General features: G+C 40.7%; 1 protein-coding gene across 3 annotated transcripts in view; it reads right to left on the minus strand.

Annotated features, from left to right (window-relative positions):
* Nucleotides 1-16,570, minus strand: part of LOC122970856 (ankyrin repeat and fibronectin type-III domain-containing protein 1) — a 144,604-nt gene that overhangs the window by 117,158 nt on the left and 10,876 nt on the right. Inside the window, exon 1 of one of the 3 annotated variants that reach the window (XM_044337179.1) lies at nucleotides 5,329-5,696. The exons of the other annotated variants lie outside the window; for them this stretch is intronic. Coding sequence (XP_044193114.1) covers nucleotides 5,329-5,447 — 119 coding nt within the window. The 5' untranslated portion in view covers nucleotides 5,448-5,696. Of the gene's footprint in view, nucleotides 1-5,328; nucleotides 5,697-16,570 lie in introns of those variants that run through there. 3 annotated transcript variants of the gene reach the window in all.

Consider the following 16,570-nt stretch of genomic DNA (forward strand, 5'->3'; position numbering starts at 1 on the left):
CGCTGCAGGCTAAAATACGCTTCGCTCCCGTGTTCCACAAGAACAGGTTTAAGCGCAACTGATGTACGAGTTGTATTAGTGACCTATTTTAATGCTAAAATTAGCACACATAACCCCTTGACTGAAGTAATTTCCCAATTCTGACACTAAAACCTATTTCTGCACAAATGAGTAGAGCCATGCGTGACGTGTTTCTACTCTCAACCTTTATTCAAGCTGCTGTGTAGGTTACCACATCATCATTAAGGCCTGACTAAAAGGGAATCTGTTTCCAGGGGCTTTATGAATGCTGTATGATGGTGAATGGCACGGGGTGCTTTGGTGAATGCAGCTACTATAGTGAGAGCTATCCATGGTGCTGAATCAACTTCTAACACAGACAGAGTACAGTGCACGCACATCTTCATACTCCTTTTTATACACATCGCCAAGCAGTTTTCATGAAAATTTTATTTTCTACAAAGGCAGAAGATTTTTGGTTCTGTGATTAAACCTTTTAAAGGTTTAACACAGAATGAAACAATTCAGACTAATGAGCACTACATGTCTTTTTTAAAAATGTTTTTCTAAATCCAATCTTAAACATCCTGTTCTAATACATCTGCACTAATGAATGTTCCATTCATTCATCTGTTAAACAAATGGTAACTCACTACTTGGTATTGGTAGCCATTCATTAAATTTTATTCAGTATTAATGTGTTCTCACTGTGTTTGAATGTGTGGTATTGGGTTGTATCACCACAGTGATATTTCTTTTTTACTTCTGTTCTCATGTCTACCTTAATGCTTCTCTTGTCCTTCCTCCAAATGATTTCTTGCCATTTCTTTACATGTGTTTTTGCAAGCATTCTTTTTCTCTTGTATGATTCCCCCCTGCTACTCTCTTTCCCCTTTACTTTTAGGACATCACCATCTTAACTTAAGTGATTCTTGGATGTTCAGAAAGTTAACAGATAAAACTGACAGCAGCATTAATATCTCCTGGAGGTCAGAGGGGAGGGATTTTGAAATTCTCAGGAGGATGGGAGAAGCGGGACCCTCTGACCGCATGGAACAGAGGGATATGGACAGATTAACCTCTGTCTATATCTTTCATTGTTAAGTAGACATTGGTTGAGGAGTCACTAGACTGAATAGATTGAATGAAACTGCTTCAATCAGCTAAACTGACAAGCAGGAACAAAGGCCAGGCATTGCAGACTTGGACACTTATCCCTCTACATAATAATGGGCATTAAGTTGTTCATCACAGACTGATTTACCATCACTCATCATTCATTATGGACTGACCGAGTTGTCACCATTCATTAGGGCTGTATCCAAGAGAGGGCACATGGCACCCACCCTCTGCAAAACACTGCTAAAACTACTTTATGTCTCTTTTGGGGTTAAATCTGCATGTAGGGCTACAACTGATGATTATTTTCTCTTTCTCTTTTCTCTTGCTTTGTCCCAACTAACAGTCAACAACCCAAAGATATTCAGTTTACTGTCATAGAAGACTAAAGAACCCAGAAAATGATCATTTAAGAAGCAAGGTTGTTGAAAGCAAAGTTATAGAAAAATAGCCATCAAGATGACTCAATGGCAATCCTAAGTTGATATATCCTCTAACGTTATGATAGCACATAAGGTGGGAATGAGTGGATTTATTGTAACAAAGAAAACTGTTAAAAGGAGCTCAAGTTCTTAATAACAGATTAGAAATATCTCAATGAAATCTGGCAGGAGAGGGACTTTTAAGTCTTCACAGCCAATGGAGCAGGCATATTGTACTGTATGAGCTCTTGGAAAATCTAAACTTAGAAGGAGGGTCATTAATTAGTCTCAGCAGAAGGTGACAGGTGATGCGGGCACTTGCTGCACAACGCTGAAATGTTGGAAAGAGGTGATTACTGAGGCCATGAACTGGGTCTCCACTCATTCACAATGCCTGACCATTGAGTGACAACAATCTTACACATACATACAATAGTATAGGCATCTTAATAAAAGATAAATCACCATTTTGAACATATTGAAGTTCACTAGTGATAAGTGATGGAAGACCGTAAAACAGAGCATTACAGTAATCTAATCTAGAGGCTTGAGGCAGGGGGCAATCGGGAAGGAAAGTGAGTAGTTTATGATTGGATATGCCCAGAAAGGTGCCCTCTAAGTGTGCTATTTGATATCCATTGATGCAGACTAGGTCGAGAATATGACCTTGTTATGGGTAGGGAAGTCGACATGCTGGGAAAAGTTAAGGCAGTCAAGTAGATCAGTTTATTAGCACAAGTATCTGTAGGTTTGTCACTTAAAAGTGTGAGCAGTTCAGTTAGTTCAGAGAAGAACAGTGGGTTTGGCTTTGGTGGTCAGTAGTAGGGGTGTGCCATTTTGTATAAATCACGATAATGTCAGTATAATTTTTAACATGATTAAAAACAATTCATATTGTGATAATGGCTATATTCCGACTTACTGAAGTAATGACATAATACCGTTACGCACAGAAACAACAAACATGGCTGAAAAAGAAAGTAACATTGCTACCAGCAGGAGTTAGTTCCAAAACGGGGAGTAACCTCAGTAGTGTGGAAGTGATTTGGTTCCAAAAGATCAGATGTACAACAAACCACGGTAATATGTAAGAAGTGCAAGAAGACTATAACAACAAAAGGCAATACAACAAACTTATTTCACCACCTCAGGCAGAAGCACCGGGTTGAGTACAATGAGAGCTAAAAATCCTGTGAGGTGTATTTTGTCACATGTCCAGAATATCATTATCATAGAAAAATACCCTGAAATATCGTGAGGGCTATATCGCCCACCCCTAGTCGGTAGATTGAAACAGCAACAACAGGAGTATTGCCGCACAGTTTAAGGGCTGGGCATTCAAATGAGGTTACATCTGGCACCGGAATTTCATAAACAGGAAACGCAGCACGGTGGGTGACTGCAAGACCACAACTGAGGCCAGTGTCCCTGGGTTTATGAATGTAATTGTAACCAGGATGAGAGCACAGATTTGGGTTTCAAAAGTCATTTGGTTGGTGTCATTTTTCACTTAAAAATAAAAAGTCTTAAGATCTGTCTATGATAACATCACAAAGAAAGGTGCCCTTGTTGTTAATAGAGCATGTACTTGAATGGCCAATGCAGACTGATTCTAAAGGACGATTCCAAGGTAAAGGACTTCTTTACCTATGTATTTAATGAATACATAGGTATAGAAGTCAGAATAGCACGTAAATATGAGAGTTTTCTGGCAACATTAACATTGAACTTTCTAGGCCTATTCCCAATTATTGTGGATAAGAATTGGTGAGGTGATATAGAGTTACATATGCCCAGGGAGGTGGTAGTAGGCGCTCCTAACCACAGAGGGGAGCTACTGTGTGTTTGTAGGGGAGGGACAGAGATAATCAGGTTGACGGAGAGTTCAAAACTGTGTAGAATAAATAAAGAATAATTGTCAGTTAAAGTGTGTGAACCTAAGCCATCGGGGTGGATGCCATCATGACAGAAGAAGCCTTGGGCACGTGCAGAGATTAAAATTGTCAATAAAAGCTACATTGCGGGCTGTACAGGTTGACTGCAGCCAGATGTGGAGGCTAAGAGTGCGGTTAAAACGACCCAAGCTGCGGTTGAGTGGAGGGATGGGACCGGAGATAAAGATCCCTTTACTGTGGACCTTGATGGAGTCAAGGAGTTTGCTGAAGTCATGTTTGATGGGAGGAGATGGAGGAACGTAGGAAGGGGGTGTCTTGTGAGAAAGAGACAGTGAGTGGGAGAGACAGAGACAAAGAGACTGTGGGGATGAGAGAGATGCTGGATTTGTAATGGCAGAGAATCTGAGAGCTTTTTTTTTGGATCAGACGTCCACCCACGTTAACACTTCTGCTGTGATATGGGATTTGATGGACATTATTTCAAAGTCTAGAGTCGTGGTAGTGTGGTGGGAGATTTTTATATTGGCGTTTGGATTTTTACTTTCATCTTGGTTATATAATTCAGCATGAGCTTACAAGCAATTCGAACTGGGATTCCTGTTTCAGTTTCCTGTTTTTATTTTTGAAAGTACAGCAAACTGAGAAACACAGGACTCTAAACTTTTTTTTTAGTGATCCTAATTTTTAGATCCATACTCTAATTGCACTACTAAAGCAAAAGAATGTTAGAACTTAGCAACTTAACCACGCAAATTAAGTTTGCAGGTTGTGAACAGCTTCTGTGGGACACAAAATCTGTGTGACACTCCAAGTATAATAACAACAAAATCACAGAGGAAAATTCGATTAGACATCTTTAATATACTGTATGTCTCCTTGCACAGATCTTTTCAGGGATGACAGTGAATTTGGAATATGTGTTCAAGAGGAGATTAAACGTGTTGCCACACACACACTTCAATAGTAATTTCAACTGTAGCTACTTGGGGTGGTGATCAAATTGACTGTCGACAAGTGGGCTTGCAAAATAAAAGTTGCTTGTTCAAACTGCTTTTTTGTCTGGAAAATATCCAATGTGAAACCTTAGTGATAAATATTCTTCCATCTTCACCAACACTGTCTGTCAATTTGGCCTCGAGCAAGGCACTTTACACCCAAATTGTGTGCTGGAGCCACTCAGCAGCCAACAATGAGAAAGCTCCCACTGTGAATGTGTGGCATAGTATGATATATGTGACAGGATGCTGCTGTGCAGTGGGTAGACGTTGCCCTGAAAAAGCTCTCTCTCCCTTGTCTGTCTCTCCTTCTCCTTTATATGCAGTATATCAACTTTATCCTCTCTATTTCTATCTATAGAAAAACCTTGGTATTCAACTGCACGTCAGTGGGAAGAATCCATAGTAGCCAGCACCATGCCTGATAGCACACATCCCCTGCACCTCCACACTTATATAACACAATGCCTGATCTCACACGCGTACAGACATGATTACACATGCACATGTGTACAAACACCTGTATGCTTGACAGTCCTGCCTGTGTGCAGATACAGATAAATGCACCAATAAATTGACATTTTTAAACAGTATTAACTTATTTAAGCATGCCTTCTTATTCAGCTTGCCACTCTGTGGTATATACATATTATATTCTCAATATATATTTAATGAGTAAATATGATTAAATCATTAAATTCTGACAAACAAAGAGAGGCACTGTGTGTGGATGAGTTACAATGATTATACAGCAATGATACCATAATCATCTCAAGATGCACACACAGAAAAAAACGTGATAGTGTATGTTTACAGGCATACAGATAAATGCATGGTGTACAATGTACCCATGTAGCCTGGCATACCAATGCACAGACACACACACAGACAGGTTACCTGGCCTCTGCCACAGTGCAGCAGTAACTGCCACTCCGCCGTGAGCTCCTGCCCACCCGCAGCTCCTCTCGAGACTTACGGCGATTAAAGTAGTCTGTGAGTTTCCCAAAACTCGCCATCTTTCCTCTGTCTGCTCACCTCCACCTCCCTCTCTCCTTTTGCCTTCTTTCCCTTTGATCCGTAAAAAAAAAAAAAAAAATGTTTCCTGTCCTGTTCTGCAAAGCTGGTTGGCAGCTGGCTTACTGTCTGCCTCACTCTACTTCTACCTGGATTCAGCAGCACGGCTCGGCGTCAGCCGCAGGTCCGAGTCTCCCTGTGCTCCCACATCCTCTTGTGCAAAGCACTTAATGTGCAGAAGAAAGAGCCAAACCTTGCTCTGCCTTTCCCTGCCTCTCTCCCCCTCTTTCGATCGTTTGCTATTGCGCGCACACTGACTCTCTCAAAATAGTAACGTTTGTAACTGCCAATCGACACAGCAGGAGCAGTGCCCCCCCACTGGGGAGCAAACAAGAAGGAGGAGTGAGAGAGAGAGAGAGAGAGAGAGAGAGAGAGAGAGAGAGAGAGAGGGAGGGAGGTGGTGGCTCAGTGTTGGTCCTCTTGTATGCTGGAGAAAGCAGAGCTGGTGGGAGAGTGTGAGCTGCTATGATGCTTGTACGTAAGCCCACCCCCCTCTTTCTCTCTTTATGTCTCTCTCTGTTTTGTTAACGCATAATGTCTGTGTTGCTCTCTCTCTCTCTCTCTCTCTCTCTCTCATGCATGAATTCTTTCACAGAATCGTTCGACTCCCGGTGAGCACACACGCAACCTTCGATCAAAGCTGGAGAGCAGGTGGCTTTATGTGTGTCTTTCTCTTCTTTTCCTCCCTCCTCTCTCTCTCTGTCTCTCACACACACATACACACACACACACACACACACACACACATACATACATTCAACCTGAAGTGCACCTGCTCCACGATCACAACTTTCTCATGTGTTTATTTTTGTGTACAGCAATAAACAGTATCTCCCTGAAGCTCTTATTTCATCAATAATGAAAAACAACTGCAGTTCAGTCAGGATGACCAGCTGGTGGCCCCTTGTATTTATCTGAGGGAACTCCAAATGCAAAGGATGATGGGAGGGAGAATGGGGGCATCAAGGGAACGAGGGAAAGACAGAAAGGAAGTATAGGGAGGAGGGAAGAGGGAGGGCTCTTTGTGAAGAGCTCATTAGTGAGTGAGTGAGTGTGTGTGTCGCACCCACACATCCAGACACCATACATACAGGCATTCCTCCGTCTATTCGCTGTCTGGTTCTCAGTGTGTTTTTCATCTATTTCAGAATAGGTGACGATGTCCTCTTCTTCTCTCCTTCTTTCTCTCTTTTTCTGTTTTCACTGTCAAAATCTCTCAGTTACATCCTCTATCCTCCATATTTTCTTTTTCCCTTTCATCCGCCTCCCTCCATATGCCTCCCTTTTCTATATCATGTCTACCTCTCTTTCCACCTCTCTCTTTCCTTCCTCTACTTCCTCTTTTCAAACAGCAAGAGGCTCGCTTCTAAATTATCTGACATAAAGTACATCATGCTGACATGAGAAGGCACACATCAAAGCCCAAGTGTGAAATGTAAGTATACTATATATGTATACACTCAAAGTTGCAACAGGCTTCCAGCCAGGACCCGCACCTCAAGAAATAATATAACCCCCTACTGTAGTTTCTCTCTCATGTTTGCCATTTTTATTTTTGTTGACAATAAAATACAGCGATGGTGAACATCTCCAGGTTCAGTAATTATTTCAGGACTAATATGGGACACAGCTGGGCTTTTATAGAAATGATCATGTACAATTACTGGCCGGCTCACATCCACTTTATCAGGAGGAGGAGGAGGAGATCAAGATCAGCAGAGCTAGGTTTACTCAGATCAATAGCAATCAAAGATATTACCATCACATCAAACACATGCAAAGCATGTGGGATGGAACCCATAAGTCAATGAGCACACAAGGTTGAAATTTTTCCAGCTCAAATGCGATGTTGAAACTAACAGTTTCTGAGAGAAAGAGCTCATCTTGCACTTGAAGCAGGGAATAAATGTAGCACGATTTGACATTACTCATTGGGAAAATATATATGCCTCCAGGCTGTGTGTGAAAGGCAGCTACACTGAAGACACATTCAACAAGAAAAAAAGGACCAAAATGCACTACATCCAAAACACAAAGTATTTAGAGAAGACACACGTGACCAAATGCTAAAGATACCTGACAAATGTTAGAATCATACTCCTGCATGTGCCGTCTGTGATTATTTCAGGACACATTGCAGGACACTCCAGTAACCATAAGATACAGTATGGTGTTGACAGGTTAAAAAGAAGAATTGTTCTTAACATCCAGACTATTAATCAAGATGTAACTACACTGCCAATACAAAACATATTCCATTTCTATTAAACGTTGCATGAAAATCAGAATAGAATTTGAAACAATGCATGTAAGGGAATTTGTACAGTAGCACTGGTGCAGAGATTAAGATTTTGACATTTACAGGCTCTGTGTCTGTGTGTCAGTGTGTGTGTATGTGTGTGTGTGTGTGTGTTCTGCTTCTGTTTGCTGCGCTGTTACCCCACACTGCAGTTAATGTTGTGTGAAAGGTGTGGGCTGTGTGAGCTTTGCAGGTATGTGCTCCAGCTTATTGATCGCCCCCTTTCCTCCTTCACAATCAAAATTCTCTTCATCCCCTCCCTTTCTGTCATGATTTGCACTATACCCCTCCCCCGACTGCCTATTGATCTGAGAAGCAGCATGGTCTGACTTTATTGCCCAGGAGGAATAGTAATATTTTGAGTCCAAGTCCCTGAATGGGAGAAAGCCGACAAAGAAAGACAGAGAATACTAGAGGAACAGAGACAAATGAAATGAGTGTAATATTACTATAATGTAACCCTTAAAGCCTCTGCATTGTTCACCCATGCAGACGCAAGAACATGTCTATAATTCTCCAATAAATCTGCAGTGTTAGTAGGTTCAAATACTATTTGAATACTTCTACAAATCTTGTAGTAATCATCAGTGTTTCCTCTATAACAGCAACGAGAACCCCCGCCAGGCCAAAAAATATTTTTTCATATGCCAAAAATAACGCCAAATATCCATTTATTCGGAAATCAATAGCGTTTGGGAGCCTCTGAGCAGTGCTGTTTCGAATCGCAAGTCAACGTCTGTGTTGTTGCCTGGGAAACTACAGGTAGCGTAGCTCCTTTTAAGGAATAGGGCAGTGCGTAAGCAAGTGAGTGGTTATGCGAGAGAGCAAACGTCAGAAAAATGACGGTGAATGTGTGCAGAGCAGAGGAAAAGGATAGCAGTAAAAGGTCGTATTCAGACCAAATCAAGCGGTGCGGTGTTCAGCCGCAGGGTCGAGTGGAGGGGTGTGGGGGTGTGGGCGTGTTTAATTGTCCTCCGGAACGTAACCGCTGTGAAACAATCAGAAAATAACTTTTTTTGATCTGATTCATCGGCATTCTCGCTACCAGCGCTCCCTCTCTTCATTCACTCTCTAGCTTGCTAGACCACTGCTGCTCTCTCTCTCTCTCACACACACACTCTCTCTGTCTCTTGCTGTTGCTCTCTCTCTCTTTCTCTCGTCTTTTTTTACACTACAGACTACAGTGTGTCAGATAATAAATGCTGTAGCTTGGGGGTTAGCTCCGAAGTTAGCAACAATGGGTTAGCCTAACCTGACAACACTAAAAAGAAATAGAAATGCTAATCACACCCTCCCCCCCGCCAGGCAAAACCACGCAACGTAGGGGAAACACTGAATCCTTGTATAAAAAGTCTTACCTTTTCCAGAGAAAAACAAAACTTTGGTTTCCTGCTTTTAATAGCTGTCGAGACAGAGAAACAGAAAGATTGAGTTTAGAGTCAGAGTGATAGAGCGAGGTGGAGCTCAGAGGATTGAGAGAGATGCAGTGAAAGACAGTGAATCTTGGGGAAGAAAAAAGGATATTGCAGCAATGAAGCGAACACCAAGCCTCTGCGGGGAATTTACCACCACAGTGAGGAAGAGCTGAGCTCAAACTATTGACAGCTCTGGTTCCTTTTTGCCTTTAGTCTGCATTTGGCTCTAAAATGGTTTTGGCTGATGAATAAATCATATGCAGCTATTTTTCCAAGGCTATTTTCATTCAACATAAAACCACACTCACTTTGGCAATATCCATTAGGGAGCACAATACTTGGCTTGAGAAAGTTGTTTCCACTGTGAACAGTCACTACTTTAAATTGTAAATGCTAAATAATTCAATCATAATTTAGAGTTACATAAATTATTATTCATGACTTATTTATCAACCATCAAAACACAAACAAAAGTAGCTCATTTCATTCAGGTGTTAGGCCACCTGGGGATTGATACAACAATTAGATTTTCATTTCACAAATAATGAGCTATTACAATAAACAGGTGAGGCAGACACGTGTCCCGATAGAAAAGAACTTTCACAAAACAGAAACTGCCGGTGCAAAACATGAATGTTTACTGGCATTCAACACATTGAAGATTGAATAATATGCATGTTTACCCACCAATTAAAAAAAACAACATCAGGCCCATTGCATGAGTTGGCGTTCCATAACTTTTGTGTGAGCGTGTTTCTATGCTCATGTGCACTAAAGCTTGACTGATAAACCAATATTATTGGGTCATATTAGCTTATCAAAGAATAGTGTGTATATGTCAACCAATATGTAACAAAAAATTGCTGCACAGATAGTAAGACCTGGCATTAAAGGTGGGCCCCGGGGGGGCCAGGCCTGTCCATCCAGGATTTTAACCCTCCCAGGAGAAATCAGCATCAACACTGTTTGAATGCACAGGCTTACTGTGCTCAAGCCCCAGGCCCGACAATGTGAAAGGGCCCACAAGCCTCGGGGGAAAAAAATAAAATAAAATTCACAGGGAGGGGAAAAAAAACCTGCCTTGTGTCTGGATTTAGGGTAAAGTGAGACATCTGTCCTCATGTTTAGTATCTCTGCTCCGAAGCCCAAACCAGAAGTGCAGTGTTGATTGTTGTTGCTGTGCTTGCTTCCATTTGTCACCTTTACACTTTTAGTTTCACTCTTTTTTAATCTTTCTGTCATCTCTTTCTGTTTCTAAGAAGTGTGAGCAGGAAGTTTGAAAGCAGCTAGCTGAGGTTAGCATATCGAGGCTAACTATCAAAACAAGTTAAATTAAAACAGAATCATGTTTACTTTAATCAAGGACTTTGCCACATGTAAAACAAGGAGGCAAAGGGCTCGCTCGATCTGTTAGTGTGTCTATATGTGTGTGTGTGTGTGTGTGTGTGTAAGCATACATATGCATGCATTTTGGTGACACAAGTTCTGTATCATATATATATATATATATATATATATATATATATATATATATGCTTCACTATGGGCTTATAATGATTATATGACTTATATTTGGTGCCGCAATCATAAAATTAAACTGCAGTCATGAGTGACTGTTGATGCACTATTGTCTATTCTATGCAAATAAAGCTTGAGACTGATGTTTGTGCAGGGTGGATGGGGCAATAATTGAGTAGTGAAGGTGCTGGGGGTCTACCCCCCTCCCCTTGAGGTGGGGGTGGTGCCGCAATTTGGGGTGCCTGCCCATAAAAACTAAATGCCCGCCAGTTACTTTCCTCTGATGCCGAGACCGCAGATACTTTTGAGGTAAATTAAACAAATTGTCATTCTGAATGTCCTGCGGTTCACATATAAGTAAATTTTCTTTAAACCTTTGACATATTCTTGCTCCACTTACACAGAAGTTTTCATTAATATCTGATTACAACCCTTCTTAGGACAGTGTGGGCATGTGCAGACACTGCTTGATTGACATCTCCCTGACTATCTTGTTAGCATTTTTTTGGCACCTATTAGTGGCGGAAAAATTATACTTTTATCATTTTAATTAGTGCATGAAGTTTGGTGACTTCATTTAATTCCCAGCAAAGCCCCGCCAAGCTTCAACCTGAGCAGAGACCTAATTAGTTAGAAAAATTGAAAACACCTGTGTGGGTGTGCAGGGCCGTTAATAATCAAATTTAAAATGATGTTGAGTTTATGTTAAAGGGGACGTATCATGCACATTTCCATCTCTATATTTATATTCTGTGGCTCTATGGGATATCTTTGCATGATTTACGGTTGCATGTTGCACCGCCATGTTTCTACAGTAGCCCAGAAAAGACTAACCAAACACTGGCTCTAGAGAGGGCCTTTTGCATTTTTCACGAGTTTCACAGCCACCGTAGTTTTCCTACACGCTTGGATGGAAGGGGTGGAGGGGAAGGATATTCAGCTGGTTGCAATCTGCAACCTCACCACTAGATGCTACTAAGTCCTACACACTTTAAGTTCCTTTAAGGCCCCCCTCCCAATGATCTGATCGGTTAGCTTCTGGAAGCTGCCCCTCAGGAGACTTCAAGCTATGTAGACAAACAATAGCAGTAGGATTTCACTTCCGATCTGACATATGCAAGTGGACAATGCAAACAATCCATGGAACAAAGTCAGTAACACTACGGACATGAACGATCTGTCTTCACTTTGATGAGGAAGTAGAGGTAACTTTGCAAACAAAGCATTCAGAGCAGGCTGAAGCCCTGGCTTTTGACTTTCAGGGTGCCTGTCTATATGCATTCATGTTTTAAAACTTTGACTATATTTGACATTAAAATCCAACATAACAGTACAGAAAATCACTAAAAGCATGCTATTCCCCCTTTAAAAAACATAGATAGCTGTGTGACCACTGAGTCTAGTTCACATTATTAATTTTTAATTGACATTGTGGGTGTTTGTGATGTGCTGTTGTGTGTAGCTTTGTATTTTGTACGGTGTGTTCTGTGTTTTTTTTGTGTTTGTTTGTTTCTTTTTTTTTTTGTTTTTTTTACTTTGTACTGTTTGTTGTTGTGCTGTTGTATGTTTTAATCGTGGGGGACTACGGATGCAAATTAGCTTCAAGCTAACTCCGGTGCAGTGCATCATTTATGCTTAATATTGCGCACTGTCCCATTCAATAAATCAAATTAAATCAAATCAGATATATCATCATTAATGTCTCAAATGTTGATATTGGTATCAGCTTAAAAATCCAGCAAGAGTCTGGCTACAATGTGCACACGGAGCATGCATACACTCATGAATATGAAATCAACAGCCACTTGTGACACATTGAAGAGTGACAATAAATAATCGCCAAGCGCTCTGAAATGAATCATTGTCACCGTACACACACATACACACACTCTACAAATCCTGGCAATCAGTCTGCAGACTCCTTGATACACCATTACACTCTACAGTTCATTTGACAAGAAACATACAGCCAGCCATGGAGAAAGTGAGAGACAGTTTAAGAAAGCGTCTTCCTGTAATTACTGTGGCAGCACACGGCTGCCTTCCCTACTGGGATTAGTCAGATAGGACCATTCACAAGACACACAAACACACACACACACAAAATAGGTTTTTCACTGTCAAATGAAAACACACCGGAAGAATCTTTGATATGCTCATGTAATGATGAGCACGTGCTATAGAAACAGACTCACACACACACACTCACACACTCAACGCACAGTGAATGAACACTGCCACAGTCTTTATGAGTCATCAGTAAAGGAACCTGTGAGGCAGCCCCAGGATAACATCACTCACTGTGCAGATGTGTAAGCGTGTTCCTGACGTCGTCTCGCACACTGACATCCCTGCCTCTACTTCGATCTGTCACCAAGCCTTCCCTTCTTTCAACTTCCCTTGCTTTTTCCTCTCATCCTTGGTTAGTCATTTCCTCCTTTACCTCTACGTTTCTCGTGTCTTTTATCTGTCTCTCAACCTTAGCACCTGTTTGATTCCATAGAAATTTTATATTACTACTCCATCTATATATGCTGTATATATAATATTATTAAAAGAAACAGAGTAGATTTAGATCTAAAGCTCATTACAATTACAGTATCTGCTATGGGAGTATTAACCTGTTAGATTAATGTGATTACAACCACCTGTTACAATGATTACAATGACTTTTATTACTGAAATCAGCTGTTTTGTGACAAGGATCACTTTGAAGATGTTTACTCTGATCATCAAGGGTTGGAATCACCATAATCACAATTCGGAAACTTAGCCTAATAATCATTTTCAGTCATCATTTCCAATCATTTTGACAGAGCAAAGTGTCACTGACAGGTAATTTTCACATCACTTGTTAGCAGAAAGTGGTGTACGTGTCAAACTAGTTTTTACATTCCCTTGTGGAATTAAGGGCACTATATAATGTAAATAGGTATTGATTTTGGACACAGTTCAGAGGAAAAAATATTTCCTGCTATAAGATCTTTCGATGTAAGCAGTTAACCCATAGTGACATGAGTGTAAATGCCAGCTCACATAGCACACCGCACACACCAGCATTCTGAATTGTCATAGCAGAAAAAAAGTCTTATGAGGCAAAGTTTGAGGAATATTTCTTTATATTCTTGTACGTACCTCCAACTGCAATGTAAAGTGTTTAAGGTAAACACAGTATCCTTCTTTGAATAACAATAATCTAAAATATTTCTTATCCAGCTCTCTCATTCAGCGGTGGATCATCTATCTTTCACATGTGCCAATTCATGTTCTCAGTGAATTTCTAAGAATTATTGACATGTATCCATGACTGTGTGTGTGTGTGTGTGTGTGTGTGTGTGTGTGTCAGGACACTGGTACGTTCTGTATCCAGCTCAAGGGGTGATCAGAGAGGAACAAACAACAGCTGGGTACCGCATGATTCATATCTCCAACTGACATATTTTGCACAGGGGGGAAACTTCAAGGATATAAAATCTCTGTTCGTCTCTTTTCATACATTTTCACATTTATATATACTTGTAAGTGTGTTCTGTTCATCGGACAAGAGAAATCACTCAACTGTATGATGCAGAGACATTGTTAGGAATCGTGTTTGCCCTCGAGCCGTTCTTCTGACTGAGTCAGAATGCTTCCTGTCGAGTTTCACTCAGTACTTCTTAATGATAGATGATGCTTGGAAAAGTAATTTTGTTAGCCAAATACTTTTTCTCCTTACCTCAATATATCCTTTTTGACATTTGTGAAGTGACATTTTTTTCAAATGTGAATGTTAAATATGTCTCACACGGCACGTGTATTGTCACATTAAAGCCGGAAAAGCACAGGTGTCATTAATTAATAATGGCTGCAAGCACGCATACCTGTCATTAATGTTATTAGTTACACCTGTGCTTTTCATGCACTGACGAGCCAAAAAAAGTTGAACCACTGAAAAATACTTATGTGATGTATTTTTCAGCATTGGTAGAATAAATCACCTCGTATTTGACACAATATTCATATTTCAGAAATTAATTATTTTCTTCTCCGTATTTATTTCTGGTATTTTCTGCATTTTAGATGTGTCTATTTATGTGATGGTTAAATTAGTATATTGAGCTGCATGTCTGGTTGTAATGGCAGTAAAATGAACTCAACTCAACTCATAATTTACTAAAAACTTGTATTTCACATAGAGCACTGAATGACCATTCATCTACAAACGCATTCAGGCAAGCATGTACATACACATCACAGTGGAATGCCACATTCCTCTCAATTAATCATCGTCAGAGAGAGATGGACGGCTTAGAACTAAATGTCTCTTTTCTTTCTGCCTCCCTCCATAACTCCCTACGTATATATTCCTACCTGACCGACCATCTCTTCCTCTCTCGCTCTACATCACCACGCCCTTCCCCCTCCGTATATGCCAGTCAGACACACTGTTATTTAGATAGCTTCTGATCCTGAGGGCTGGTCTGAATAAAAGATGAAGCGATGCAAGTATCAGCTGCTGACAATGAACTTCTCTTTAACTCACTTCATCTCCCGACCCCTTGACCTCTACGACTCCTGATGACTCATCACTTTCAGGAGACGACCGTGTCTTGATGTTAAAACCATATTTGTGTCCAATAAAAGCAGATCAGAGACGTGAGCAGGTAAGAGGGACTGAGACTGTGTTTTGCTAATTAGCTTTAGGCAAAAACGTGCATATATACATAGGCAGTTCATACATATACATTATAAACTGGAGAGTGCATACCTGCAAGGATCCAGATTTCATTCCAGTCTTCCTTATGAGTGTACCTGTTCTCAGTAATGGTTTCAAAGCTTATGTTCCCCAGTGATTAAGCCAAGCTAATCAATTCCTCCTGGGGGGCGGGGGGGATTCACTGGGGTGTTGATGTATAGCGTACACACACATACACACACACAAGATTTATGGCAGCAATGTGGTGCATACTAGCGATTCAAAAAGACCGACTGTGGGTTCAAGCCACCGTGTCAGTGAGCATCATGTGTGTCCTTGAGCAGCACACAATATTTCTAACAGCTCTTAGTTCTCTTTGAACACCTTTTGGGTTTTCATACAATTATTGGAGTCAGTGATTTGTTCAAACTGCATCAGAACTAAATGCACAGACTGTGCCAGTGTTCTCATATGTTTCGGATATTTATACCAGAATTTAATACTACAAAAAATGTTTTCAAAGGAAGCCAAAATACAATTCTAATTGTTTTTTCTACATTTCAGACAGACACAGGTTACCACTGATTTCACTATGCTATACAGTGCTACACTATGTTTAAATGACTTCAACACTCAGCAGCATCCTTAGTATTGTAATGTAGCCTGATATACCCTTTTTATGAACCCCTTATGAACAATTCAATACATTTCTCACATTACACGCTTACACACTACCACTAGAGGGCAACTATTCCTCCCCCCCCAAACACTCTTTCTCTTTATTTTCTCTCTCCCTTTCAATCAAGTGACACTCACACAGGCACTATATATTCACTGCTGTCTTTGTTCTTCTCTCGCGTAAACATCTAAGAAGATAATTTGATCTCAGTCCAGTGATTTCCTATCTCTCTCTCTTACACACACACACAATGTTTTGAGACCAACCACTGTTTCTGTTTTTTGTTCATGTCTGATGTCCAGCCGACCGCCCCTCCATCATTCATTATGTGGCGGATCGGTTGAATTTGAACTACGCTGTGAGTCATTTCTCATTGTCATCGTTGTCGGGAGAGTAATTAGGCTGCCGTATGCCATATGTATTTGTTTATGCGTGTATATGTGGAGGCGGAGTGTTCAACGTGAGATGAGTGCTCTCCG

Source organism: Thunnus albacares, chromosome 20, assembly GCF_914725855.1.
Source record: "Thunnus albacares chromosome 20, fThuAlb1.1, whole genome shotgun sequence".
Lineage (NCBI taxonomy): Eukaryota > Metazoa > Chordata > Actinopteri > Scombriformes > Scombridae > Thunnus > Thunnus albacares.